The sequence below is a fragment of the Tamandua tetradactyla genome, chromosome 7, assembly GCF_023851605.1.
Source record: "Tamandua tetradactyla isolate mTamTet1 chromosome 7, mTamTet1.pri, whole genome shotgun sequence".
NCBI lineage: Eukaryota > Metazoa > Chordata > Mammalia > Pilosa > Myrmecophagidae > Tamandua > Tamandua tetradactyla.
In genome coordinates, this window is record NC_135333.1 from 136330547 (window position 1) to 136358188 (window position 27642).

At 38.0% G+C, this 27642-nt stretch overlaps 1 protein-coding gene across 1 annotated transcript; it reads right to left on the reverse strand.

The window, feature by feature from the left end:
• Positions 1-4995: 4995 nt before the first annotated feature.
• IL26 (interleukin 26) lies at positions 4996-22500 on the reverse strand. Its single transcript, XM_077168280.1, is given in 8 exon segments — positions 4996-5022; positions 5024-5084; positions 5391-5455; positions 19182-19316; positions 19474-19530; positions 19615-19652; positions 19655-19799; positions 22450-22500. Coding segments are annotated over 8 exon segments (579 nt in total).
• Positions 22501-27642: the final 5142 nt, after the last annotated feature.

Below are 27642 nucleotides of genomic sequence, written 5' to 3' on the forward strand. Positions count from 1 at the left end.
TGGCGACGTCTCTGGAAACAATGACGGGAGCTCTGAAACCAGTTTGAAACCTGAACATCATGGCTTGACTTTTCCTAAACTGGTATCTGTGGGTAGGGTTCAATGATCTGGCTCCAAATTTGAAGTATTTCTAAGTTAGGCAAGAATGAGGCAATGGAAACTCATTCTAATGTAGTATTTCCCAAAGCGTGAGACACATTCCACCAGGGGTGTACAATGTGGTTCTAGGTGGAATGCAAAGGAACTTGTTTTAGCTTAGTTAACATACTTATATGTATGTTATTTGGCTTGCCCAGAACAGTAAAAAAGTTGCTAAATTTGGGGGCAATAAAGAAGTAAAAAGTCCTCACCAAGTAAAAAACAATATTAATGTGCTGATTATTGCCCATTAATATATGACTCCTAATACGTTGCTATTGGGAGTCATATATTAATTTACAGTTACCTTTTATTTGAGGTAAGTAAAAAAATAGTTGATTTAAATTCATTGTTACACAAATGACAGTAGAGGTACTGGTAGAGACAAAACTTAGGAAGTACTGTTATATTACATTCCTCAAGATGTGCGTCAACCGGGAAAATTACGGCATGAGAGAAGGCAAGAGCTGAAAGAGATCTTGAACACCGTCATATGCAATTCACCATTTATTCATGCCACAAATATTTATGGGGCACTTACTGTGTGTAAGGTTCTGGGCAGAATTGCAGTAAATCAGACAGGGACAGTATAGTCAGAGAGACAGACATTAATTAAATTTGCACACCACAGATGAAGTACAATTATGACAGGTTCTGTAAAGAAGGACAGCATCCATGGAACCTTTAACAAGCAGCAGGATGGTGTTTGAACTGAAGGTTAATGAATCAGGCATAATGAACCAGGCAAAGCAAGATATGGGGCAGTGAGAAAAGCGTCCGTGAGACTCTGAGAAGGCCAGAGTAGCTGGAGCACAGCAGGCCTTCAAGCCTTCTTTGTGCAGATGTGCACACACGGCCTCCATGGGGACCAACTGCAACCAGGACTGATCCAGAAACAGGCACGGGAGGTGACGTCATCTGCCACTGGCCACATATCCCGGGGCAGCAGAGCAGAGGCCTCCAACCATTCTGATGTGTTCACACCCTACCACAAGCTTATGGAGTGCTCACCTTTTCCTACGTGTTGGGAACACAGCAGACAAAACCCCTGCCTTAAGGAGCCCACCATCCGAGGTGGCGGAAACCATGAATAAGTCAGTACAAGCGTGTCAGCAGGAGAGAAGCAGCTGAGAGAAAAGTGCAGAAGAGGAGTGGGGGAGTGGGTGGGCTCGGGAAGGGGATGCTGTTGTGTATGGATGGCTCTGATAAAGAGGGCAGAGACCCGAGGCCATCAGAGCTGGCCAGGTCTCTCTCAGCCTCTCTGTGGAGCTGTTTCTACCACACCACGCAGCTCCCTGGTACCACAGCCTCCTGCTGATGCGCCCTGGGGTAAGGGTTTGTTCAATTCTCTGAGCTCTAATTTTATGCTGACAAACAAAACTTTGTAATAGGAAATTAAGTCTCCTGTATATGAGCCATAAAATGTACAAATGGTTGTTCTACCAGAACGGAATTCCCTGTGTAAATGTAAAATGGCTTTGGGGTTTATGAAGTATCTCATGAATGTTTGGTGGTTGCAGCTATTTTCCAAAACATGATTATCTCAGGTTCTGCTGGAGTCTAGGATGCAAACCTGTAAATCTGAAGGTGTGATGCCTGAGCCATGGTGATCCCACCCAGATGCAATCTCCTCTGTCTGCACCAGGACGCCAACTTCTTCTTAGTTGTCTTTTCTCTGTATCAGCCTTTATTCAAACACACTAAAATTGTGGGGGGTTTTCCCCAGTATTTCAATAAAGTCTGCTTGTGAATAGGCATCAGCACATTAATATTGTTTTTTACTTGGTGAGGACTTTTTACTTCTTTATTGCCCCCCAAATTTAGCAACTTTTTTACTGTTCTGGGCAAGCCAAAGAATTTAGCAAACAAGCAAACAAAAAGTTTGGTTCAATCGCCCCCCAAAATTGAGGGAAGCAGATGGCATTTTATTCTTAAGGCCCTAAAGTACATATAACAAATTTTCCTTTGCTGACTGGCAGGTGAATGTTGCCCAGCCCTTCTGATATCTAGAGTCCCTAGGTAATGAGGTCGCTTAGAAACAATGAGTAACCAAGACTGCAAACTCCAAGCTCCATGCAGTTGCAGCACAAACTCAGCTGTGAAGAGCGCATGTTTCTGGAAAATACTTGTGTGCCCTAAATGAGGGGCAATAAGAAGCCAGGGGCACACTATCTCCTCTAGAATCAACGGCAAAACCTGGGGTGGGTTCCCAACTCCCAGATCCTGGCTCTATTCTTCCAAATGTTCCTCAAGAAAAAAGCCTGCTCCACCACTGATGGCCTAGAAACCTGCCTCTGGAAGCCCTGAATCAAAGGAAGAAATGAAGGGAGAGTCGTCCTCCAGTAATCCTGGAGGTTATTGGAGCACCAATTCCCTGGTGCTCACCACATTTATCCCTTCCTATCGATTTCTCTAATAGTAAGATCACCAACAGACATAAGGCACGGGACCACTCTGTGTTGATGGGAAGGGAGAAAGGAATAGGGGCAACAAGAAAGAGGTAATTTTGGAATGTGGGTTAAATCAGAAAAGGGTAGTCCTGAGTGGACTGACTCAGAAGAGAGAACGCCTGTGGACAGAATATTGGGCCATATGATTTAATAGAAGAACTGGATGGTGAAAAAGCAATGCAGAGATGAGGAACCAAGGGCAAAATCAACGGAGGTCTTGGGGAAACTGCCAGTTCATACAACAGAACATCAACTCACAGAACTGTGAGCAGTAGGGGCACAAGGAGAGCTGTGTGGACTGCACTGGCCAGCTGCCAGGACATGCTGTCAGACACTGCTCAAGCCTTGTATGCCAGATAGCAGCGAAGTAGAGTCCATTTTAAACAAAGCAATGGTCACGCCAAAAGGCTAACTACAGATAAAGTCTTTAGGCAGAATGAAGAGTGTGTTGTGGATTCTGAGCTGCATTTACACCCTTATTTGGTCTCTACCAACTTTCCTAAGTGTACAACACCTGGAAGAAGCATTAGCAAGCTTCAACATCATTTCAGCTCTGCTTATTTGTGGCCTCTGTGGGTTATCTAACATTCCTGGTAAATCATTCAAAGCAGTTAGTTAGATAGTGTGTCCTCTCTGATCTGATCTGGTTGTTACCCATGGCACTTAGTGATATTCTAATGCACTGTCATGGAAAAGACATCCAGGAAAAAAAAAGAAACAGTTTAATTAAAATTAATTTCAGCTAACAGCTAAATTCACATTGGCCATATTTAACATCATTAAACTCTTAAGTAGATAATAATCATATACATAGAGTCTATGTAAACCACCATAATTTTATATTGTACTTCAGAAATCTGTCATTTTAGAAAGTAATTAATATTTTAAAATTTTAACTTATGTGTGAGACTAAAGCACAAAAAGTTTTATTTGGCACAAAATTTATATTTTGACTAATGTATTTCCTAATATAATTTACGTAGACAGCTTAATTGAACACCATAAATACATGGAACCTTGAGTAGGGCATGAGATTTTTTGGTTTGTCCAGAGCGATGCCCCAATAAATCTTAGAGTGATTTGAACAGTGAATAAAAAGGTATTTGCAAAATCCCCTTCGGCGAATGGTGAGAAAGGGGGAAAATTCAACTTCCCCAAGTTGAATTCTTGATATTCTCACAAGCAGTGCAGACAACCAAAGCTATAGGTTGAGCCCCCAATCTTAGGGTTTGTTCATATGAAACTTAACCCCACAAAGGATAGGTCAAGTCTACTTAAAATTAGGCCTAAGAGTCAACCCCAGGAGAACCTCTTTTGTTGCTCAGATGTGACCTCTCTCTCTCCAGCCAACACAACAAGCAAACTCACCACCCTTCCCCTGTCTACATGGGACATGAATCCCAGGAAGGGGTATGGACCTTCCTGGCAATGTGGGACAGAAATCCTAGAATGAACTGAGACTCAGCATCAAGAGATTGAGAAAATCTTCTTGACCAAAAGGGGGCAGAGCAAAATGAGACAAAATAAAGTGTCAATGGCTGAGAGATTCCAAACAAAGTCGAGAGGTTATCCTGGAGGTTATTCTTACACATTAAATAGATATCACCTTGTTAGTCAAGATGTAATGGAGAGGCTGGAGGGAACTGCCTGAAAATGTAGAGCAGTGTTCTAGTAGCCATGTTTCTTGAAGATGATTGTGTAATGATACAGCTTTCACAGTGTGACTGTGTGATTGTGAAAACCTTGTGTCTGATGCTCCTTTTATCTACCTCATCAAGAGATGAGTAAAACATATGGAATAAAAATAAATAATAGGGGGAACAAATGTTAAAATAAATTTAGATTGAAATGCTAGTGATCAATAAAAGGGAGGGGTAAGGGGTATGGTATATATGAATTTTTTTCTGTTGTCTTTTTATTTCTTTTTTCTGAATTGATGCAAATGCTCTAAGAAATGATCATGATGATGAATATGCAGCTATGTGATGATATTGTGAATTACTGATTATATATGTAGAACAGAATGATCAAAAGTTGAGTGTTTGTTGTTATATATTTTTTTAAAATTTAAAAATTAATTAAAAAAAAATCTGTCATTTTCCCTTTATAAATATTGCATATGTTAATTCAAGTTATATATCTTTAAATCAAATTCATACCATCTACTTGTGAATAACATAACATGTTCAGGATGAAAACATTCTTTAAAAAATACAGAAAATATATATGTTAGTGATAATCTACTTATCTCTAAAACTTTGCTGCATTCAATTTCTCTAGCCTATTCTGAACTTGCTATCGATACTATGTACAAAATTTTTTAAATAAATACCATTACAAATTTGTTTCTCATGGTTCTCATAGTATTTCAAAACAACTATGAAATTAATGCTCTTGGCGTCTTGATTTACTTAATGCTTTCCGGGAATTTTTTTAATCCAGGAAAGAAGAACATCCAATTCATTAATGGCTATGTAGATTCCTTTGTTTCCAATTTGCAGATAAAGTACCAATATAAATGTAGAACATTTTCATACTTTAGAAAACAAAGTGTTTGAGGAGTGCAAAGGTAGTTCAGTGGTAGAGTTCTTGCCCGCCATACGGAAGACACAGGTTCGATTCCCGGTCCATGCAACTCCCAAACAAACAAGCAAACAAACAAATGAAAACCAAACAAGTAAAAAATTCAACAAATGGTGCTGCAATAAGGGGATATTCGCATGGAAAAAGAATGAAAATGTGATCTTCACCATACAGCATAAAAAAAAGTGTTTGAAAGCATAAGAATTTGGAATATATACCCCATAAAATATTCTTTTCATCCTGGTAATGGATTTCATCTTTCTAGCTGATAAATTACAAGAAATCAAAAATAAAAACAGATAATATTATATGTCATTGGTAACAGAGACCATCAGGAGATAGAAATAGGGTAAGATAATGGGTAATTGGAGCTGAAAGGACACAGACTGTGCAACAAGACTGGATACAAAAACTCAGAAATGGACAGCACAATACTACCTAATTGTAATGTAATTAGGTTAAAACACTGAATGAAGCTGCATCTGAGGTATAGTTTTTTTTTTCTTTTTTCTTTTTTATTTTTTTTTATTTTTTTCTCTCTATTATCGTTTTATTTCTTTTTTTGTTGTCTTTCTATTTCTTTTTCTAAATCGATGCAAATGTACTAAGAAACAATGAATATGCATCTATGTGGTGATATTAAGAATTACCGATTGTATATGTAGAATGGAATGATTTCTAAATGTTGTGTTAGTTAATTTTTTTATTAATAAAAAAAACAACAGATAATATTATTGAAGATCCACTAGTTATACCCTTCCATCCTTATGATAAATATTTATTGAGCATGTACTACATGCTGGGTACTGCACATGCACTGGCAAGTAAATACGGTATCATCTATGTCTTTGCAGAGCTCTCTGTCTTCTCAGAGCTTATAGCCTTCTGGTGGAGGGTGGTGATAAATAAGGAAACAAACAAAAAATATAATTTTATGATTTATGATAAAGCTGTGTTTGTAATATTCATGGCTCTATGACAAAGATTTACAAGGGCAACGTACTTTCTATGGAGTTGTCAGGGAAGAATCCTTTGAAGCATGACATTTAAATCGAGACCTGAAAAATGAGAAGGGGCCAGGAAATGAATAGAAGGGAGAGGCAATGGTGGGGAGGGGGCAGGATGCAGAGGGGAGAACAATTCATGAAAGGTTTTCAAAAGCCCTGAGGCTGGAAAGAATTTAGTGCTTTCCAGAAACTTAAAAGAGGAAATCCTGGCTGGAGCAAATGAGCAAGAGAGAGAGGTAAGAGAATTGTGGGACTAGGTTAGGAGTTGGGATTTTATCATCAATGATGAGCAAAGGCATTGAAACACAGGAATGGCAAAGCTAAATTTGTCTTTTGAAAAATCACTCTGGCTACCACGCATAATGCACAGCACAAATGTTCAGATGTAGATTACCAGGAGAAAGCACCCAGGAAATTAATATCAGTTTTAAAATTAGAAGAAAATATTGATGTCTGAAGAAACTGGTTTGCAGTTTTTCTGGCTAGTAGAAACTGCTGGTCTCCTCTGCCGAGTTTTCAAACCCTGTCTGAACACTGCATAGCTCAGGGGTCAAGCGTGGGGAAATTGACATGCCCCTCTGTTTTCCCACAAATTTCTAGTCAGATTAATTAAAGAAAAAAAGGGGAAGAAAAAGGTAAGAATGTTCAATATATCTTCTCAATTTTTGCTCATAAAATTTTAGCACTGGAATAGAACAAGGAGATTAAATAGGCCAATTCTTTTCGGTTTAGAGATAGAGAAACACAGGTCCAGGTTTCACTCTCCCAAGGTTTTCAAGAGGTCCAGTCCTAGTGATAAAATAGTGTCAGAGCACATCCATAAAAATGATGCTCAGTTAATACTCATGAAACAGAACTAAATGATGTTATTCGTTTAACATCGATTAAAATGAATAAAACAGTATTCATAGCAGCATTATTCACAATAGCCAAAAGATAGAAAAATCCAATCGTTCAATGATAGATGAACGGATAAACAAAATATAGTATATCTTTGCAAAGAAATAGCATTCAGCCATAACGAGGAATGAAATTCTCTTACAAACTATGACATGGATGAAACTTGAAAGCATTATGCTAAGTGAAATAAGCTAAATGCAAAAGGACAAATATTGTATGATTCTACTTCTATGAAATATCGAGCATACACAAATTCAAAGACAAATATTCCAGATGTTGGTCTTCATAATCCAGTGCCTGTGCCAATAGAAAAAGAAGGAGAGACATCAACCACTGAAGACAGAGACAGCCAGTGCCAGAGAATGAAGTCAGAAGGAATTCCTTCACTCATAAAACAACCTTTCACAGCATGCTACTATGTGCCAGGACCTCTGCCAGGCTCTGGGATGGAATGATGAGTGAAATAGAGTTAGCAAATAAAATAGCTGTAAATAAGAAAATCAACAAAATACAAGATCATGATAAGATGCTAAAAATTCAGCAGCTCCAGAAGTTCTCTCTGTTATTTTACTTCCCCTTCGAGTTAATACAGACATATTGAGGAGATTGTTAAGTAAAAATAATGATACTCAACATTGATTTTGTTAGTATTATGTGCCAGGCACTAATCTAAAGGCTTCAATTACATTGACTAATTTAGTCCTCACAACAACCCTATGAAGTAGTTCTATAATTATCCCCCATTTTACAGAGAAGGAAATTGAGGCATAGAGATGAATATTCTGTCCATATTCACACAGTTAGTAAATGAAAGGGCTGTGATGGGAACATTCTGGCTCCAAAGTCTGTATTTATACCACTACATTATACCGGAATTAAGTCAACTAAGTCAATGTTTTGTTGAAAACCTTTAAAATCTAATTATAAAGAGAGGTTAACTCAAGTGTCTGCTCTGTCTTACATGGGGCTGGGGGAGGGATGTTGAAAAACAGCTGAGTGGCAGAATGTCAGAATGAGAGAGAAAAGCAGAGTTCAACCTAAAGATGGACCATGTGATAATAAAGAAAAGAAAAGAGATCCCTTGTGGATGTGGATTTTGTTTACTTTGTTTCTTTCAGTCTAGAACTGCAAAAGGGAATTCTAGAAATAACCAGTCTGGTTGCAACCAAGAAATAAGCTGGTAGTAAGGACCATAGGAGTTTGTCCATTATTTTATAAATGGTGATTTGGATTAGATGCTATCTAAATCCTTCCAGTCTGGAATTATCTGGTCTCAGAGTAATTGGTCCAAATCTTGCTTGGAAAAAGGGTGTTCACAAAGTGAGCCAATATCTGACGAATTTTAAGGATGTGATAGAAGGTTCTCGGATGTAAGGATCAACCGTAATGATAAAACACGGGAAAAAAAGTCACATGGCACAATATCAAATGTGCATGTGCTAGAATTTAAAAATTTAATGCTGAGGTAGGAGATTAAAGAAGCCACTCGAATTCTGGACAGTATAAAAGTTAAGTAACATTAAGGCATATCTGTCAACTCTGTCCTCTGGCCAAAGAACTTTCATTGGCAATGCATCCCACAGTAGGGTGAGGGGTACAAGAAAGGCTTCTGACCGCTCATGTCAAAGGCATGTGCCACCGTAGAAAGAGCAAAGAGAGTTGAAAAGGAGAAGCATGGGGCCTGGACAAAAGAAAACCTGACAGTGACAGTGTTGCCACTAGAGCTACACTCAAGATTATTGAATGCTTTCTGGTGCCTTGAGTTCCATTCCCTATAAATGATCCCCAAGAAGAGCTGGCCCATAGGGTGTTCATCTTCCTCACAATGATAAATGTGTCCACAGGCTTCTACCAAGACCCAGGAAGATAGCCAGAGTTTACTGCCATAATTCAACTTGTCTTGCCAGGAAGGAGGAATTTATAAAAGACAGATTTATTTTTCCTTTAATTACAGTGCATAGTTGCAGTCGTTGAAATGGAATTGCATGACAAAAGGGGTGTATTAGCTAGGGATCTCTAGAGAAACAGAATCAGCAGAATATATCTGTAGATATGAAATTTATAAAATTGTCTCACATAACTTTTGAGGAACATAGGGTCCAAAATCCGTAGGTTGGGCTGTGAAGCTTATGACTCCAATGAAGGGTCTAGATGAACTCCAAAGGAGAGTCCCACTGGCTGAAATAGAAAGGAAGAGTTTGTCTCTTCTGAATCCCTCTTAAAAGGCTTCAAGTGATCAGATTAAACATCACTCAATGCAGAAGACACTTCCTTTGGCTGATTACAAATGCAATCAGCTGTGGATGCAGCCAACATGATCATGATTTAATTCTATAAAATGTCCTCATAGTAAGAGAAAGGCCAGCACTTGCCCAACCAGACAAACGTGCACCACCACCTGGCCAAGTAGACACATGAACCTGGCCATGACAGGGGTCAGCAATTTTACTGTAAGAATGGATGACCACTTTGACAAACTCAACTAAAGCAAATAGGATCTGGCAGGGCAAAGTATTAAGGAGAGAATAACTAAAGACCAGCTCAAAGCAAAGTGTGAAATAAGCATTTAATCAGAAATATACATTCAATAGCCTAATCATCCAGCATTAAATCAACACATATTTACTGTGCACTATATGCTAGGCATGCAATAATGTCTCTTTCTACAAGGCACTGATTTATTTAATACACAAAATTACCTTACATGATGAAATCATCTCGGAGCATAAGTGATGGCTCCTGAAAGCAGCAATGCAGAATTTCAATACTAAGTGATAAATACTGTGATAAAAAAGAAAACAACTGCTCTGGGACATAAAGGAGGAGCAACCAGACTCAGGAATCCTAGAAAGCTTCCAGTGAAAAAAACAAGGGCACTTCATCTTAAAAGATGAGTAAGATCGAGTGGGAAGAACATGAAAATGGACACACAGGCAGAGGAAGCAAGCACGGAGAGATCAGAAATGACTTTTACCACCCTTCGGGTCTCAGCTAAAATCCCCAGACTAACCCCAGCCCCTGCTGCCACACACACTGGAGTCTGTTCCTTTCATAGCACCACACAATCTGAAACTAGCTGAAGTTGGCTAAAAGCATTTTCAATAGGTTCTATGATGACAGAGACATTATTTGTCAATCTTCAGCATCCAGAATTTTATGCACCATAAATGTTTTATTGAGCGAATGAGCCAATGAATGAAATGCAAGCATGCATTTATTGCTTCAGAGTCTGCAGAAACCTATTGGTTTAATAATAGTCTGAGGCAGATCATAGGCACTAGTGAGCATTATGCCTTTGGTAAAAGCAACTGGATAGGATCAACAAATAATCAGTACCAACCTTAGTTTGTATCCCCAATGCCCACATGTGTTTTTAAAACATACAAATTTGTACTGTGAAGGGCAACTAAAGTAAAAATGGAAAATCAGTCTCCACCAATCATTCTGAGGAAACAAGACACCTGGGTCAGCTGTGTTTGGATAGTGTGGGCAGCTATACTAGTCGCACTAAGAACTTAACTGCCTGATCTCCAATCCTTTCTACAAAAAAGGATCATGTTATATAATAAACAGAATGTTATTCACACAGCCATTGGGAGAATGTAAAACCATACATAAGAGCTTCTACATCTTGTTCATCTAAGCATATAATTTCACACCAATTTCTTTTTTTTTTCTTACATGGGCAAGCACCGGAAAGCAAACCAGGTCCACGGAATGGCAGGCAAGAACTCTGCCACTGAGCCACCGTCGCCCGCCCTTCGCACCAGTTTCAATCATATTTTTATTCCTTTTTTTAGCTTACCTAGGTTGCTAATATAGTTCCTACTCTGGCCGTGGCATTGGTTTCCTAAAACTTACTATTTCCCCCAAAACACAAATAATACATAAAGGATTAGATTAAAGACCAAATTGATTTAATTTTATTATATGACAGCAGATAAGTTTTGAACAAATCTTATTCACTGACTTTTGCCCAATGTTTCATGCACAGTCTTACAGATGTGATTTGGGGCTCATTTAAAGCAGCAGTTAAAGATCCATTGGTGCAGCCTACTTTGGAAATAGAAACACAAATTAAATGTCATTTTGGCAAAAGGACAGGCACAAGGACACCAACATAAAACCACCGATACTCGAAAGGTTTATAGGAAACGTAGAAAGAACAAATCAAAATTAGCATTATTGGAGGAAAGCATGACTATATTTGCAACCAAGTTTTCACGAAAGGAGGAAAGAGTGACTAACCTATCAGCCAAGTGTCTTTTTGCAGAACTGAATTCATAATCAAACATTAATGTTAACAAAAAATGACAAGTATTCAGCATCAGTTTAAATATATATCAGAAAAATTTACAAAATATCCTCTTTCTATACTCCCTGTGACTCCCAAATCATCTGATACAGATGAGCATATGTAATCTCACTTACCTAAAATAATATTGAACCCTCACAGAACATTTCCCAGTTTTCCAGCTATAGAAAAATATAACTAGAAAGAGTCAGTAAATACCTTAAACAGATACTAAAGTAGGATGAGTTGATTGCAGAATTTTAAGAATTTTCCGTGTAACTGTCTGTGCTGGTTTGAAAAGATTATGTGCCCTAGAAAAGCCATGTTTTAATCCTGATCCATCTTGTGGAAGCAGCTGCTCCATTTAATCCTTATACAGCACTATAGGTTGGAAACATGATTAAATTATCTCCACAGAGATGTGACACGCCCAATTGTGGGTATTAACCTTTGATTAAATGGAGATGTGACTCCACCCATTCCAGGTGGGTCTTGATTAGTTCACTGGAATCCTTTAAAAGATTTTGGAAAGAGCCCCTAGAGAGCCACGAGAACCACAAAAGCCCACACAGCTAGAGACCTTTGGAACTGAAGAAAGAAGAGATCCCCAGGGGAGCTTCATGAAACAGGAAGCCTGGAAAGAAAGCTAGCCAACCTCTCACCACATGCCTTTCCAGTTGAAAGAGAAACCCTGAACTTCATCGGCCTTTCTTAAGTGAAGGTAACCTCTTGTTAGTGCCTTAATCTGGACATTTTTATAGACTTGCTTTAATTGGAACATTTTCACAGCTTTGGAACAGTAAACTTGCAACTTAATAAATTCACCTTTTTAAAAACCATCCCGTTTCTGGTATATCACATCCTGGCAGCTTTCAAACTCGAACACTGTCATTTATGAATCCATGTTATTTAGCACATGAAGACAATTCCTAATTTAGCAACAGAGCCATGCCCCATAATTTTGACAGTAGAGTTGTACGTCATTAACCAAGGAATGAATCTGTCAGCAAAGAGCTTGCATAACCTAATTGGAAAATATATTTACCAAGATTAAAACCAATTACTCATAAATGATCTTGTTTCTTTAGAGTTGTACTGTAAATTATACACATTACATGTGTTAACATTAACATTGGCACTAAAAAGTTATTTGATTGCTTAAGAGAACCACTGCTTTGGAAAGTGTTGAGAAAATGTAATTGAAAGAAAAATAGTGTTCTGCGTATGTAAATCTGTGAGGAAAGGCACAGTTTTGCAGAACTACTACATGCTGGGCACCCTGCTAGACACCTACATATTACTTCACTTTGTTATTTCCAAATTCATAGGCTGAGGTTATTACATTTGTTGCAGTTAGCCTTTAATAGATAAGGAAACGTATGCAAGGCCAGAGCAAATAACAGAGCTGGGATTTGAATTTGGGTCTATCTCTACTGCCGGGCTTCTAAACTGGAAGTCTAATGTACATTCAGAATTCTTAAACATACACTTTTGTACTTTGCATTTAACCAAAGAATAAGGCAGTGTTGGTCTCATCTTCTAATTCTTGTTTTACAAGTTCAAACCAATTGCAGCATATATATGCATATGAAATTAGAAAGCTGAATAATTGACTTTGTCTTACAAGTTGATAAGTTAGTTGCAATGGATGGTACAAATGATTTGGCAGCCCCAGTACAAGAAATGAAAACCCAAATATTCTATCTCCCAAGACTTATCAAATGTTTAAATTACATATACACAATCAATATGAAGAAATGTATCTCTCTAGTTACCAACTACTGTTCAGATTCTCAAAACATTAATCAAATGATGAAATCTTGAAAACTAACGGGAAATTTTTTCAGTTTCAACTTTAATCATAGCATTTAGGCAAATTATTTTATGAATCCAACTAGGCAACAGCCAAGTTATCCTCTCAATATAAGAAAGGAGATAATAAAGATCAGAATAGAAATCAGTGAATCAAAAACAGAAAACCAACAGAAAAAATAAACAAAACTAAAAGCTGGCTCTTTGAAAAGATCAATAATATTGAACCAGACATATCAGATGAGCCAGACAAATCAGAAAGAGGGAAGACAAAAATTATCAATATCAGGAACGAAAGAAGTGACACCATCCTGCATTATACAGATATTAAATGACTATTAAGGGAACATTATGAGGAATTTTGTGGTTATAAATTTGAAAAACGTGTTGAAATGTACAAAGTCATTGAAAGATTTAAACTACTGAAGCTTACCCAAGAAGGAATAGCCTTAGAGCTGTTTTTAAATAGAATGTGTAGTAAAAATATTTCCACGAAGAAAACTCCAGGCTCACGTGGCTTCGAACATTTAAGGAAAAAAGAAAGAATCACAGGGAAACTTTAGAGGGTGATGGATATGTTCATCATCTTCATTGTGATGGTGGTTTCACAAGTGTATACATATGTCAAAACTATCTGTTATGGGTTGAATTGTGTCCCCGGAAAAGATATGTTCAAGTCCTAACCTCCACACTGTTTGGAAATGGGATCCTTGAAGGGGTTATTAGTTAAGATGAGGCCAAACCAGGTTAAGGTGATCCTTAACCCTATATTAGCGGTGTCCTTACAAGGAAAGAAGATCTGAGTTTAGGCAGAGAGAAAAGACGGCCACGTGATGGTGGCAGAGATTGCGTTACGCCACAAGCCAAAGAATGCCATGGGCTGTTGGTAAACCACCTCCAGAGCCCGACAGACTTCACGGCTGCACGGCCCTGCCACCGCCTTGATTTCAGACTTCCGACCTTCAAAACTATGGCGATAACTACCACACTGTTCGTGGTACTTTATTATAGTAGCCCTGGGCACTGACACTTTATCTTATTGTATGTTTTAAATATGCACAGTTCATTTTAGTGTCTTAATACATGTGTTAGTAAATATATAAATGCATCAATAAATATTAAACACACAAGACGGGGGGAGAAAGAGAGAACCCATGTACTATTTCGTGATTACACGTATGCTTGGGACAACTCTAACTTTTAGTGGGTCTGAAGCAACCTACTAACGCTCCTCCAAACTTTCTATTCTGTTCTTTCAGTAAATGACACCATCACCCAGCCAATCCCCCAGGTAGAAATCTTAGAGTGGCCCCAGACTCTACACTCTTCCTCACGCTTTTCCTGCCCTTCCCCATGACAGTGAAGGGGCTACCACTTTAATTCAGGCACATTATTGCAATGCTTTTCTCACCGTTTCCTCTGTCTCGAGCCTTACCCCCTGGAGTCACCCCCCCCACCACCACCACCACCAATGTAGCAACCAACGAGGCCCTCTCAAGCACAGACTGTTTAATCATGTCATGCCTTTCAAAGGCTTTCATTTTCTTCAGAATAAATTCCAGCCTCTTTAACAAGTCCTACAATACCTTCCTTTACCTAACCTCTATGAACGCCTCCTGGATAAAATACATCCAGACACAAATACATACAGTTTCCTGAATATGATATGCTGGTTCAAAGCCTTTATTCAAGCTTCTCCCCCTGTCATACTTCCCCCACATTTCCCTGGAAATTAAGTTCTAGCATCACCTTCTTCCATAAACCTCTTTTGAGTCTTCCCTAACTAGTACCCCACAGCTTTATCAGATAGTAATAAGTGACACAGTGTTACCTGGAAAAGAACAAATAGGAGGGAAAACAGGACTATTACTTGCCATCATCTTTTTTTTTTTTTTTGTCATGGTCAGGCTCTGGGAATTGAACCCGGGTCCCCAGCATGGCAGGTGAGAATTCCGCCATTGAGTCACAGTTGCCCGCCCATTATCATCATTTTATTTTTACATCTGAAGTTTGAACTAAGAAAGCTGAAGCTTAAAATGTTCAATGGTCAGTTGATGATTCGAATATCAATAGGGTTGTACCATTAATTTCAGCCGTAATCACATAGTCCATGTAAGTGAACTGCAAAGTGGGAAAAGGTATTGATGATCTCCCATTGACAATATGCCATCCCCTAATTCCTAGTAGTACTAGAGTTAGTCTTTAAGGTTTCTCTCCGGCAATAAAAAAAAAAAAAAAAACACCAAAAATAACTCACATCTAAAACAGTTTATACTCCAGGATAATCAGATTTGGTAACATAACACATCAAAACTCCTTCATTAGAATTGCAATATTTCCCCAATTCCAATGCTCCTTAAGATTTCAAGGAAAGTCATTGTAAATCTTTAAAGGAGAAATGCAGTACTTTGATAAGTGAAAAAGTCCACCTAGTTCAACATAGAATCAAATAATTCACTCAGAGTCAAATGTTAGTTAGTAAAATGAGGCAAAATATGATATGAGAAAAGTTACCATCACAAACCAAAATATTCTTGCATCTCTAGCACAATAACCGTTTTTTAACAACTCTGAGTGTCCCTTAAAAAGTTATCAGCAGAAGTAAAACATCTACCCAGAAAGAGACATTTAAAAATACCATATACAGGTAACAATTTATAAAGAGCTCTAGTCATCTTTTTTTTATCTTCAACCTATAAAGATAAAAAATAAATAATTATTGGGTACTCTAAACTATATAAATCTGTATCATCTTTTTGCATTTTTATTGTTTTCAAGTTCTTCAAAAAACAGTTTTTTTTCAGAAAAGCACATCAGCACTTAATTATTGGCATAAATTCAAATACCAAGTAACTGCACACATTAAACAAATGAGCTATATGCCAAAATTCTAGATATAAATCAACTGTTTAGAACTCAGACGGCATTTAACTATAGAAACATTACAAATTCAGGTGTTTTTTTTTTTAAGCAACCCCGCAAAATCCTATTTAGACTATAGCATCACACCAACCAAAGCATTATTCCAGAGTCTTGGGTCCTGGACAGGTGCTGAGCCATTTCTTCCTGTTTCCCCAGCTTCTAAGAAGGCTTGGACCCATTTTGAAATATGCCAAGATTCTGTAGAAATAGCACCCAGAGAACTCAGGATACCTCTCAGAATTCCCTCCTTCCAAAATCCTTTTCTGTTCCATCCAGACTTGACCATTTCCCAAACTGAATCTCCAGGGTTTTGCTAGTATTTTTATTATGATACTTTTACTCTCTTCCTCTTGATAGGAGTACTTGTGGAATTACTTTGCGGTCCCTTTCCTTCCTCTCAGGACCACTGCCCTAATGTGAACACACACACACACACACACACACACACATCTTTTGCAATCTCCAAGAAGGCAAGGTCTATGTTTTATTCAATTTTCCCACATCACCCCAATAGCAGGGACACCAGGAGAAATGCAGCAAAGGTCATTTTTTTTCCCTATGTGTTGGCTGTTTGTACGTTTACTACATTTAGTGACCATTTGTAATTAAGAAAATATCACATTTCATGTTGCCTACTTCATGCTTTATAAATTCTCACTGCTAAACCCTGCCCCAACTACTAATTTAAAGTTTCTCAGATGTTCATTAAATTTATATTAATCCTATAACAGCCTCCGTCGCTAAAAATGCAGATTTATGATTAGCCAAAAGATTAAACACAAGACAAGCACCTATTTTCTTAGAGTAGTGTCTGAAGAGGCTTTCTAAAGCTCAGACTGATCCTCTTACTTTACTTTGCACCGTTTCACAGGGGTGGCTAGTTTACTGCCGGGCATTAAATCCACAGCTAGCGAGACAGATTAACAGGAAGTTCACACCAGTTCATTTGAGGCGGGAGAGCGTGAGAGCTCTGAGCTAGGCGGCACTTCAGGTTGAGCGGATGATGTGTTCGTATTTGGCCATAAGGGGGCGCGCGAGAAGCGCCGCACTGCTCTCAACCTCCAGTGCTCCAAGTCCCTTTAAAAAAAAAGGCATCTCATTTCCCAGTGTAAGGTGCTTCTGGGGAAAAAACTTCTCCAAAAACAAATCAAGGAAGACCAGAGTTCCTAGACAGAGTTTCTATATTTTCTAAACTTTTCATCTAGAATATTGCTTGGTTTGGATTGTAACTATCATTATGTTCTGTCTAGCTATTTGAGAGAAGGAAACAATCAACTGTAAGAACAGATGTGGGTTTGGGGGCTTCAGGTGTCCAGATCGGCTGTACTGAAATGAGGTAAGGATTCTCTTTTAGTGCCTTGTCATCATTAACACATTTCATTTAGAGTAACATTAAATTTAATAGGATAGCTAATGCAATGGGTAGCACTTCTAAGCAGAGGAACCAGCGACTCTACCAAAAAGGGTAACTGAAGGACTTATTTTAAATACCCATAAAAAGACTGCAGAGGGCCCCTGTCCTCCAAATACTAATGTGGGAAAGGCTTTTTTTGTCCATTTGGATGACTCCACCCCAATCAGTAGTAACTACCAAAGTTCTCATTATTTCCACCAATATCAAATCCTTCAATAAATTGTTCTCCTCTTAGAGTCTTTAAGTGGCAAAAATTCTCTCCTGCTTGTGTGATAATAACCTAATCAGTTAGTGCTCAAGAAAGAATAAAATTATATGGTTATTCAACTTATTTTTTAAGACAATAGATATAACTATTCACTGCCTTAATAATATGACCTTATAGGTCTTATTTTTATCTAAAGATAATAAAATAAACCAAAGTATAAAATAAACCATTTGCAGATAAGGTCTTTCCATTATTTCAGACCACAGAACGTGGTCCAGACTATTCTCCCTGTGTTCTACAAAGAGGTGCCGGTGCAAAATTTTTATTTCTGTTATTTTAATGAAATATGAGAGTTTATGAAAGACCTAAGTCCCAAATAAAGACATAGCCAAATCACGACTAAACAAAGAAAGAAAGAACGTAGAGTTGCTGAAATGTTTTACTTGACTGATGAGCTCAAACTCATGAAACGACCCTGCACTATGGACTGTAATTAGGCACTTAAAAGGACCACAAGAAAAAGACAACCTAAAAATTTTTTTTAAATATCCACCTCCACCTACCAATCGTTTAAGTCTCAGTGATGGTGACGCTGAAGGGTAGAAAGTTCTTTTCCATCTGGCATGCCAAGGATTGTAGTAATCATCGGTATCCCACCTGTTGTACGATCTGCAAGGTACAAGTTGCAAGAGGCTGGAGAACGCGTATGTGGAGCCCAAACAAAGTCACAGAAGAGACTCAACACTCCCTACAGAGGCAATTCAATTATCATGGCATAAACCTGACTTTTTTCTTTTTTTCTGCATTGGTGTCTTATTACTGTGAAAGATTTTGTAGAAATGTGGTTACTTTTATCTTCTTGATTAATTCCTCAGTGCTTCCTGTGACAATGACTATACTGTTATGTCAAATAATCTAGTTTTCAAAGAAGACATATACTCCTCCTTTTTTTTTAATTTCACCCAAGACTATGCCTTTAAAAGGATTCAGCTGTAAAAATTAGATAACTAAGTAAGGAAAAAGCTATCTAAAGGCCCTCATCATTATGGGACTTTAAAAAAAAGACAGAAAAGGAAAAGTACAGCCTAGAATAGTGTCTGGCATAGAGTTGGTGTTCAACAAATATTTGTTAACTGAAAGGATGAATTACTTAGGAATCATGTAATGAGATAATGATAAAAAGTAATAATTATTTGAGGGTCTTTTCATGTTTCTTCAGCACTCCTCAATACAATTTTTGTGTCATTCTTTTTGAGATAATAAATAGTGGTTTTATGAATTTTGCACAGATATTTCATGCTATTTCCCTGGCAATGAACCTCTGTCTGGACTACAAGCCAACCATTAGACAGCACCCTTTACTGCCCCTTTGGTGTGGGGACAACTTCTTACATGTTTTTTCCTAGATGGGTTTCTAGGATCAAACTCACCATGTCTGCTGTGCATACTTTACACAGCGATTCAACTTCTGCCTAAAGCTGTGATAGTCTTCCACAAAGTGTATTTCCTTGCACACTTGTAATTGGAGGTGACCAAAAACATCTCCTATGAAGAAGGACGGAAGCTGTTCTTGAAATCTGCAGTTTTTCTAAAATTAAGATATAAGACATTGCATAATGGCATTTTATTTTTTAAATGTCACTGAAACATGCCCCTGATTGTTACTTAATGATCATTTGGAAAAATTGAAAATGTAGGGGAAAAGCATCAATCAAGTAGAAAAGCAAAAAAGAAGAAAAGCTTACCGTAAACAGTTTTTTTGTTTTCCTTTTTAATAATTTTATATTTTTGACGTAGTCTTCCTACAATAAAACAAAAGAAACAGATTTTATCCAGAATTGCAAATGTTTGTTAGGTCATCATTCTAAGCAGTGCCTAATACTTACGGGAATCGTTGCTTTGAGCTGTGCTGCCTTAGCATAAGGTTGTCAGCAGCCTGGGACAGTGTTCCCTTTGGGTAGCAACTTTTATTGAAGGAAGATGGCTTGTGCTTGGCAATGGAAAGAGACAGAGTGACAAACAGCAACCCAGACCTCAAAAGACCATTCACCACATTTCCCAGCACCCCACTCTGTGTTCATATTATTCACAGAAGCCAGATAGCTGCTCACTTTGGTTAGATGAGAGGATAACCTACTTTAGCCCTCAAAGCGGCTTCTCCAACTTGATGCTCTAAAAGATAATTTACAGTTTATCTAGAGGAAGACCATTTTGGTTGCTCTATTTTTTAGAGCTTGCTTCATAATCAAAGATTGTTGACCACATCACACGTGATGTTGAGTAAAACTCACTCTTACTGGTAAGGTTGAGCCTCCATTTCCCCCAAAACTCAGAATTCCAGTTGCATATCACAACAGATTTCTTCATCTTAACAGTCATGCCATGCCAATGAAAGGACCTGTTCTCCAGCAGGTCCTGTGGATAAAAAAATAAAAACTGTAAATCCTCATATGAAAAAAAACTGCCTTTTAAACCAGTATCCCAGAAAAAAATTTAAGCAAAGGGTAGAATGGGCATCCCTCTGTGACCTGTTCTTGACACAAACAGTTTTCTATCACTTGCAAAATCTTTCTTGTGGCTCCTCCACTTCAGAAATCATCCCTCTTCCGCTAGCATCAAGGCCCAAAAGGAAAGTCTTCCAACCCTTCTCAAAATGTTTTCCAACTCAGAACTTGTAACTCTCCTAACAGAGGCAAGATTTGTTTAGAACTGGACCTGGGATAAAAGCCCACAACATATTAAGTTCTCCATAATCCTGTCCAAGCTAATCACCCAGACTTTCCACAGGCTCCCAGTAGAGTGTGAATTTCTTAAGGAAAAAGACCGTATTTTGTCGTCTTTGAAGTCTCAGCATCTAGTGTGGTGCTGAACCTAAAAAAGAAGCATATCAAGTGTTAGCTGAATGAATACTTCTTTTCCCACCTCAGGAGATACTATGATGACTGCTCTGTGTTTTTTTTAAATTTATGCTATCATACAAATGTTTATTAAGGACCCACCTATACAAAGAACTGGACTAAGTTGTAGGGGGCAACCAAAGTGGATGATCCATGGACTTCCATCCTTAATTCTGTTCCATTTCTTCCTATGACAATAAATTAGGTTCATTTCGGGTATCAGCTACAATAACAGAGATAGATATAACCCTGGGTCAGATACTGAGAAACAAGGATAGGCCATAGTTTCAGTTTGCTAAAGTTGCCAGGATGCAATATACCAGAAATGGGTTGGCTTTTTCAATGGGGATTTATTAGTTTACAAATTTACAGTTCAAAAAAATGTCCAAATTCAGGCATCAAGAGGAAGATACTTTCTCTAAGAAACGAATGCTGGCATCTGGGGCTCCTCTGTCACATGGTGTTCTTGTTTGCTGGCTGCTGGAATGTGATATACCAGAAATGGAATGGCTTTTTAAAAGGGAGAATTTATTAAGTTGCAAGTTTACAGTTCTAAAGGTGTGAACATGTTCCAATTAAGGCAAGGTTATAGAAATGTCCAATCTAAGGCATCCAGGAAAAGATACCTTGGTTCAAGAAGGCCAGTGGTGTTCGAGATTTCTCCCCATCTGGAAAGGCACATGGTGAACACGGCATCATCTGCTAGCTTTCTCTTCAGGCTTCTTGTTTCATGAAGCGCCACCAGGGGCGTTTTCCTTCTTCATCTCCAAAAGTCTCTGGCTGTGTGGGCTCTGCAGATCTTTCTAAAACGGTTCCCTCTTAAAGGACTCCAGTAAGCAACCCTACCTTGAATGGGTGGTGATACACCTCCATGGAAATCATCTAATCAAAAGTTACCACCCACTGTTAGGTGGGTCACATTCTCCACTCAGTGGGGTATTTAAAAAACTCCCACCCAGTGATACTGAATGAGGATTAAAAGACATGGCTTTTCTTGGGTCCACAAATTCAAATGAGCACAAATGGGAAGTCATATGGCCAACATCTACTGGTCCTTCGCTCCCAGATTCTGTTGCTTTCAGCTTCTGATTCCAGTGGCTTTCTCTCTGCATGTCTGTGGGTCCTCTCTTAGCATCTCTAGGGTGCTTCTCTCTAAACTCTCTCTCTCTCCATGTTTCTGCCTTTTCTCTCTCATAAAGGACTCCAGTGAAGGATAAAACCCACCGTGAATTGGGTGGGTCACATTTCAGTTGAAACAACCTAACCAGAAGTTCCCACCCACAATAGGTCTGCCCCCACAGGGAGGTATTAAAAGAGCATGACATTTTCTGGGAACATAACAGCTCCAAACTACCACAGTCACCAAAGCCTAACAGAGTTAACCTAATAACCAGGACAAGTCAGCTCTAGGAATATCATTGTGAGTAAGGTTCATCAAGATTAGGCAGTGTCAGATTCAGAGAAGCAGAGAATGCTACAGCACCACGAAGTACAGAGTCCATGAGCCAGCAACCTTTGGAGATGAAGAAGGAAAACGCCTCCCAGGGAGCTTCATGAAACAGGAAACCAGGACAGAAAGCTAGCAGATGACACCGTGTTTGCCATGTGCCTTCTCACTTGAGAGAGAAACCCTGAACTTCATCGGCCTTCTTGAACCAAGCTTTTTGTTAGGTGGGGGAACAGGGAAGGGCACTGCAACTGGAGCTGCAGAGGCTGTGTCACCCCTCCTAACCTGACTTCTGGAACTAATGAACCACCCCTTCTGGATGTCACCTGACTTCCATCCTTAAAAGCTGCCTGCACTGAAGCCTGCGTGTGACTCACCTCTCTCCGTCTTGGATTCAGCTCCAGGAATCGAAAATGGGTCTCCAGCATGGCAGCAAAATCCACAACTCTGCCCCCTGTCTACGTGGGACATGACTCCCAAGGGTGTGGAACTTCCTGGCAACGTGGGACAGAAATCCTAGAATGAGCTGAGACTCAGCATCAAGGGATTGAGAAAAACCCTAGAATGAGCTGAAATCAGCATCAAGGGATTGAGAAAACCTTCTTGATCCAAAGAGGGAAGAGTGAAATGAGACAAAGTATCAATGGCTGAGAGATTCCAAATGGAGCCGGGAGGTTATCCTGAAGGTTATTCTTACACATTGAGTAGATATCACCTTGTTATTCAAGATGTAAGGGAGAGGCTGGAGGGAAATGCCTGAAAATGGAGCTGGGTTCCAATAGCCAGGTTTCTTGAAGATGATTGAATAATGATATAGCTTTCACAATGTGACTGTGTGATTGTGAAAACCTTGTGCCTGATGCTCCTTTGATCTACCTTGTCAACAGATGAGTAGAATATATGGAATAAAAATAAATAGTAGGGGGAACAAATGTTAAAATAAATTTAGTTTGAAATGCTAGTGATCGGTGAAAGCGAGGGGTAAGGGGTATGGTAGGTATAAGTTTTTTTTCTCTGTTTTCATTTTATTTCTTTTTCTAATGTCTTTTTATTTCTTTTTCTAATGTCTTTTTATTTCTTTTTCTGAATGGATGCAAATGTTCTAAGAAATGATGAATATGCAACTAAGCAATGATATTGTGAATTACTGATTATCTATGTTAATTTTTATTTCATTTGTTAATTTTTTAAATTAATAAATAAATTAATAAAAAAAAAAGATTAGGCAGGGTCAATAACAAGCATCAGAACCCAAGACTATGGTCTAAATCGAGGCAAGCAGGACTGAAAAGTAGCAAGGAGAAAGAGGGGAAGAATAAAGTGAGAGGTCCAAAAACTTAAAACTATTTTCTGCTAAGTGAGTGAGTCTCTTTGAAGTCCTGAGCCCCCAAGCTTCAATTACACTGGAAGGTCTATTTCTCTGCTAGGCTTAAAAGAGTCTAATGAAGGACACACCCTGTCAAAAGAGATGAGAACTATTCACAAAAAAAGCTACAAAAAAGATAATTGATTGGCAGTGTGATGGTGGCTTAGCAGCAGAGTTCTCACCTGCCATGCTGGAGACCCGGGTTCGGTTCCCAGTGCCTGCCCATACCCCCCCAAAAAAAAAAATTGAAAAAAAAAGATAATTGATGGATGTACAAAGTGAGATTCACTGAAATTTTGAAAAAAAAAATTTAATGAAGTGTAATGTTTTAGTTGGGAGTGACTTAAATGATATTTGAATGGGGACATGAAAAACCTGATGGTTTTTTGAGCAGAGGAATGTCCAGTATTTAAAGTTCCTTTGAAAAAACTTTTCAAGTTCAAGTGAACTTTTCAAAAGCTCAAATGCCTTCAGCGGGTATGGGATTAAATAAACACCCTGAGTGGGTGGGTATAGGAAAATTGGGGTTGTCCTGCTTTATATTGCTATTAAGCCTAAAAACTGCCTCATTAAATAGACTATTAATATACTGTGTGGGTGCAATCAAAGGATGACACAAAATATTTCCAAGAGCTGTTTACTGCCTTGAGCAGCCAATTTGAAGTCCCTGTTGTATACTAACAAAACTTATGGGCAACTCAAATTATTAGTATTGATAAATGAAGTTGAGGTGTGTTCTGCCAGTTTTTTAAATTCCATTTTTATTACTGCATTTCCATAAATGTCTTATGTCCCTCAAAATCATCATCATCTAAGGAAGATTATACATATTTCAAGGATACCTCTGCTTTGATTTACAGCCATCTCAGGAAAACTGTGGTCATTTTTTATATACTGAAAACTGTATCACTGTATCATAGTCATCCTACACCTTACTCAAAAGACAGTCAAATCCTATCTCAAAGGATGAATAATGATCAGTATAAAGACTATTCAAAAAAACAGGTCCTGATGGCATTTCCGAAGGAGAGTTTCAAAAATATCCTAAATAATAGGAGAACCATCAGAGTAAGTGCATAGTATCTCCAGGACACTAATTTCGAAGAAAATTCTCTGCTCATTTGAATGTTTTCATTATATCACTTTCCATGCTTTTTTATAGAGAAATGTATAAAAATTGGTATCAATACAAGATTTACTTTTGAAACTCAAACCCACCGCTCACTAGCTATTTGACCTTGGAAAAGTTATTAATCTTCTCTAAGTTTCAGTATTTTTCATCAATAATTAAAACTGCTTCAGAGTGTTGTCATGAGTAAAAAATGAGGTAGTATAAATAGAGTGCTTATCATAAGTTGTAGAGAAACTCTGAAAGTGTTTCATTCTTATTTATTAAATAATAAATCCATACGTAGTACTCTAAATAATGTCGAAGTTCATCTCAGTCCTTCAAAACCTCTGGGAAATGGTTGAAGAAAGTGAGAAAAGAGAAGGAGGAGCAACAATTTGACAAGATTTCAGAGAATGTGTGAGCATGAGAACTTCAATTTATCTCACACAGGTCCAGAAAGCCAAGACCAGTAAGTGGATATTTTAAGGAGGCTGTTTCTCTGTAATGTATGGAAGAATATTCTAACTGAGGTACCCAAAAACATAATTGACTGCCCCAGTGCACAAATGGGGCAGTCAATTATGTTTTTGGGTACTTCAGTTAGAAAGCAGTCACTACTCTTAAAATTCCCACACAAAAGTACCCTTGTTCTCTCTGATTATGAATCATACCCAATGAGTAAGATGAGCTCATCAACTCATACAGAGACTCACAGCTGGCTTTGAGCCTTCAATGATACAACTTAAGGGACAACACAAAACAAAAAAAAATTAGGGATTCTTTCAATTGTTAACCGATTTGCTTAACTCAATGACATACAACTTTTTTCACATTTTACTGTCTTCAAAATCAAATGTATCTTATAATCCATGGAGTCTTACAGTCATCCAGTCATGAGTCTTTAAGCTGTTGTCTCTTCTAGTGCAGTTGCGAACTTGTTCATAAATGTTAATGATTTCATCAGTTTACTTGAACTGTGTGCGCAGTTGCTGCTCCAGGTGTTGAGTTTAATTGATGCTTAAAATGTCTTCAGGAAAACGTCTTTAGAAAGATTACTATATTAGTTAAGATTCTCCAGAGAAGCAGAATCAACAGATTTATTTTAAAGGAATCGGGCATGCAATCATGGGAGCTGGCAAATTGCAACTCCATAGGGCAGGGTGCAAGCTGGAAACTCCCATAAAGGAGATACTGAAGTCCTCAGTCCAAATTCCCCAGAGGAAGCTGGCTGGCTGGAAATTCTGGCAAAAGCCATTGTTGAAATTGAGGCAGAAATTCTTCTTCCATCTTCTAAAAAATGAAAAGATTACCCATATTGCTAAAGGCATCTTCTTTGTTGATTGTAGATGCATTCAATTGATTGTAGATGCAAATCCTATCTACAAAATACCTTCTCAGTAACAAATAAGCCGCTCTTTGATCCAAAAACTGGACACCATAATCTAGCCAAGTTGACCCATGAAATTAACCATCACAATTGCACATAGTGGAAAAAAATTACTGTGTTTGGGATGAGCCACAGTGGCTCAGCAGGCAGAGCTCTCACCTGTCATACAGGAGACCTGGGTTCGATTTCCAGTGCCTGTCCATGCAAAAAAAAAAAAAAAAAAAAAAAAGAAGAAGTTACTGTGTTTGCTGAAAGGTATAGAACAGCAGTAGGATACAAATCTGATATTAGATAAACAAATATTTTTCTTTGAAGGAATGACCAAAATTACATACTTTCTTTCAAAGCAAAAGCAGTATTAAATGTTAAGAAAGTATAACATCATCGTTTAATTAGCAGTGCTTTTTCTTTTCTTAGTGATGAAATAATAGTGCAACTTCCAACACATGGCATCTTAAATTCTTTGAAATACAATGTTTATTGACTTCAGTGATTAGCTTAAGGTCATAAATCTTAAAAGCAAGGCAGCTATAAACAGAAGTAAATGGATCTGTTTTAATGCAACTATTTAATGCAAGAAAAAAAATCTGAAATCTGAAGTATATTCCCAAGGTCTGCATAGAGCCAGAGGAGGTAACTAGATAAGAAATAGTTATAGATAGATAAATATGCTTAATTTGATTATTCCTTGGTTTTGTCTCTCCAGAACAGTTAGGGTCCTCTCTTCTCTAATTCCACATTAGAAATCTGCTTGTCTCATGTTTATATGGTCAGAGGGATGAATATGAGTAAGAGAAGGAATGAAGCCAACGGACAGGAAGGAATGAAAGAGTGTGCATGGAAACTGGATAAATGGAGCATGTGAAGAGGAGAAGCATACAAACATTTACTGAGCGCTTCTGCTTGTGTTCCTGGTACACTATAGGTTTCCACACTGCATTGTTAATTCACTCACATACTAACTATTTATTGAGTGCTTGTTATCTTCTAGGTACTCTACTGGGACTTGGAATGCATCAACTTACAAGACAGACAAAATGTTTTACTTCATAAAATGACAGCATTAGTGGGGGTGATGGTGTTGGCAGATAATAAATAAATGTAATAGATTGCTAAGTTATATACTGTTAGAAAATAAGTGCTTTGGAAAAAAATAGAATGGGGTAAGGGGATCTGGACAGTTAGATGGGAAAGGAGATCTTGTAAACAGGGTGTCCAAGGAGTGCCTCATGAGAAAGGTGATATTTAAGCAAAGGCTTGAATGAAGTGAATGTCACTGATAAGCTAGAATTTAAGGAATGATTACAATTAAATCATTATATAGATATTTCTTCTTCCTTTCTTCCAATCTTGTGAGCCACAATCTAGCCACAAGATTGGAATCTTCTCCCAATCTTGTGGCTAGATTATAGTGTCCAGTTATTGGATCAAAGAGTGGCTTATTTGCTACTGAGAAAGCATTTTGTAGATAGGATTTGCATCTATAATATTAGAAATATATTAGAATAGACAGAGGGACATATCTGAAATTTCTGAGCTGTAATCCAGCTGACTCAAATCTCTGATAACAACTGTATACTATTTAGCCTTTATTTTGTGGTTATCAAATCCTTGTGCCTAACTTTGTGATTGTAAAAACACTTATATCCCTTTATCCTGTTTTTCAACTTTAGAGTCTTATGATCACAAAAAGCAGCCCCTAATAT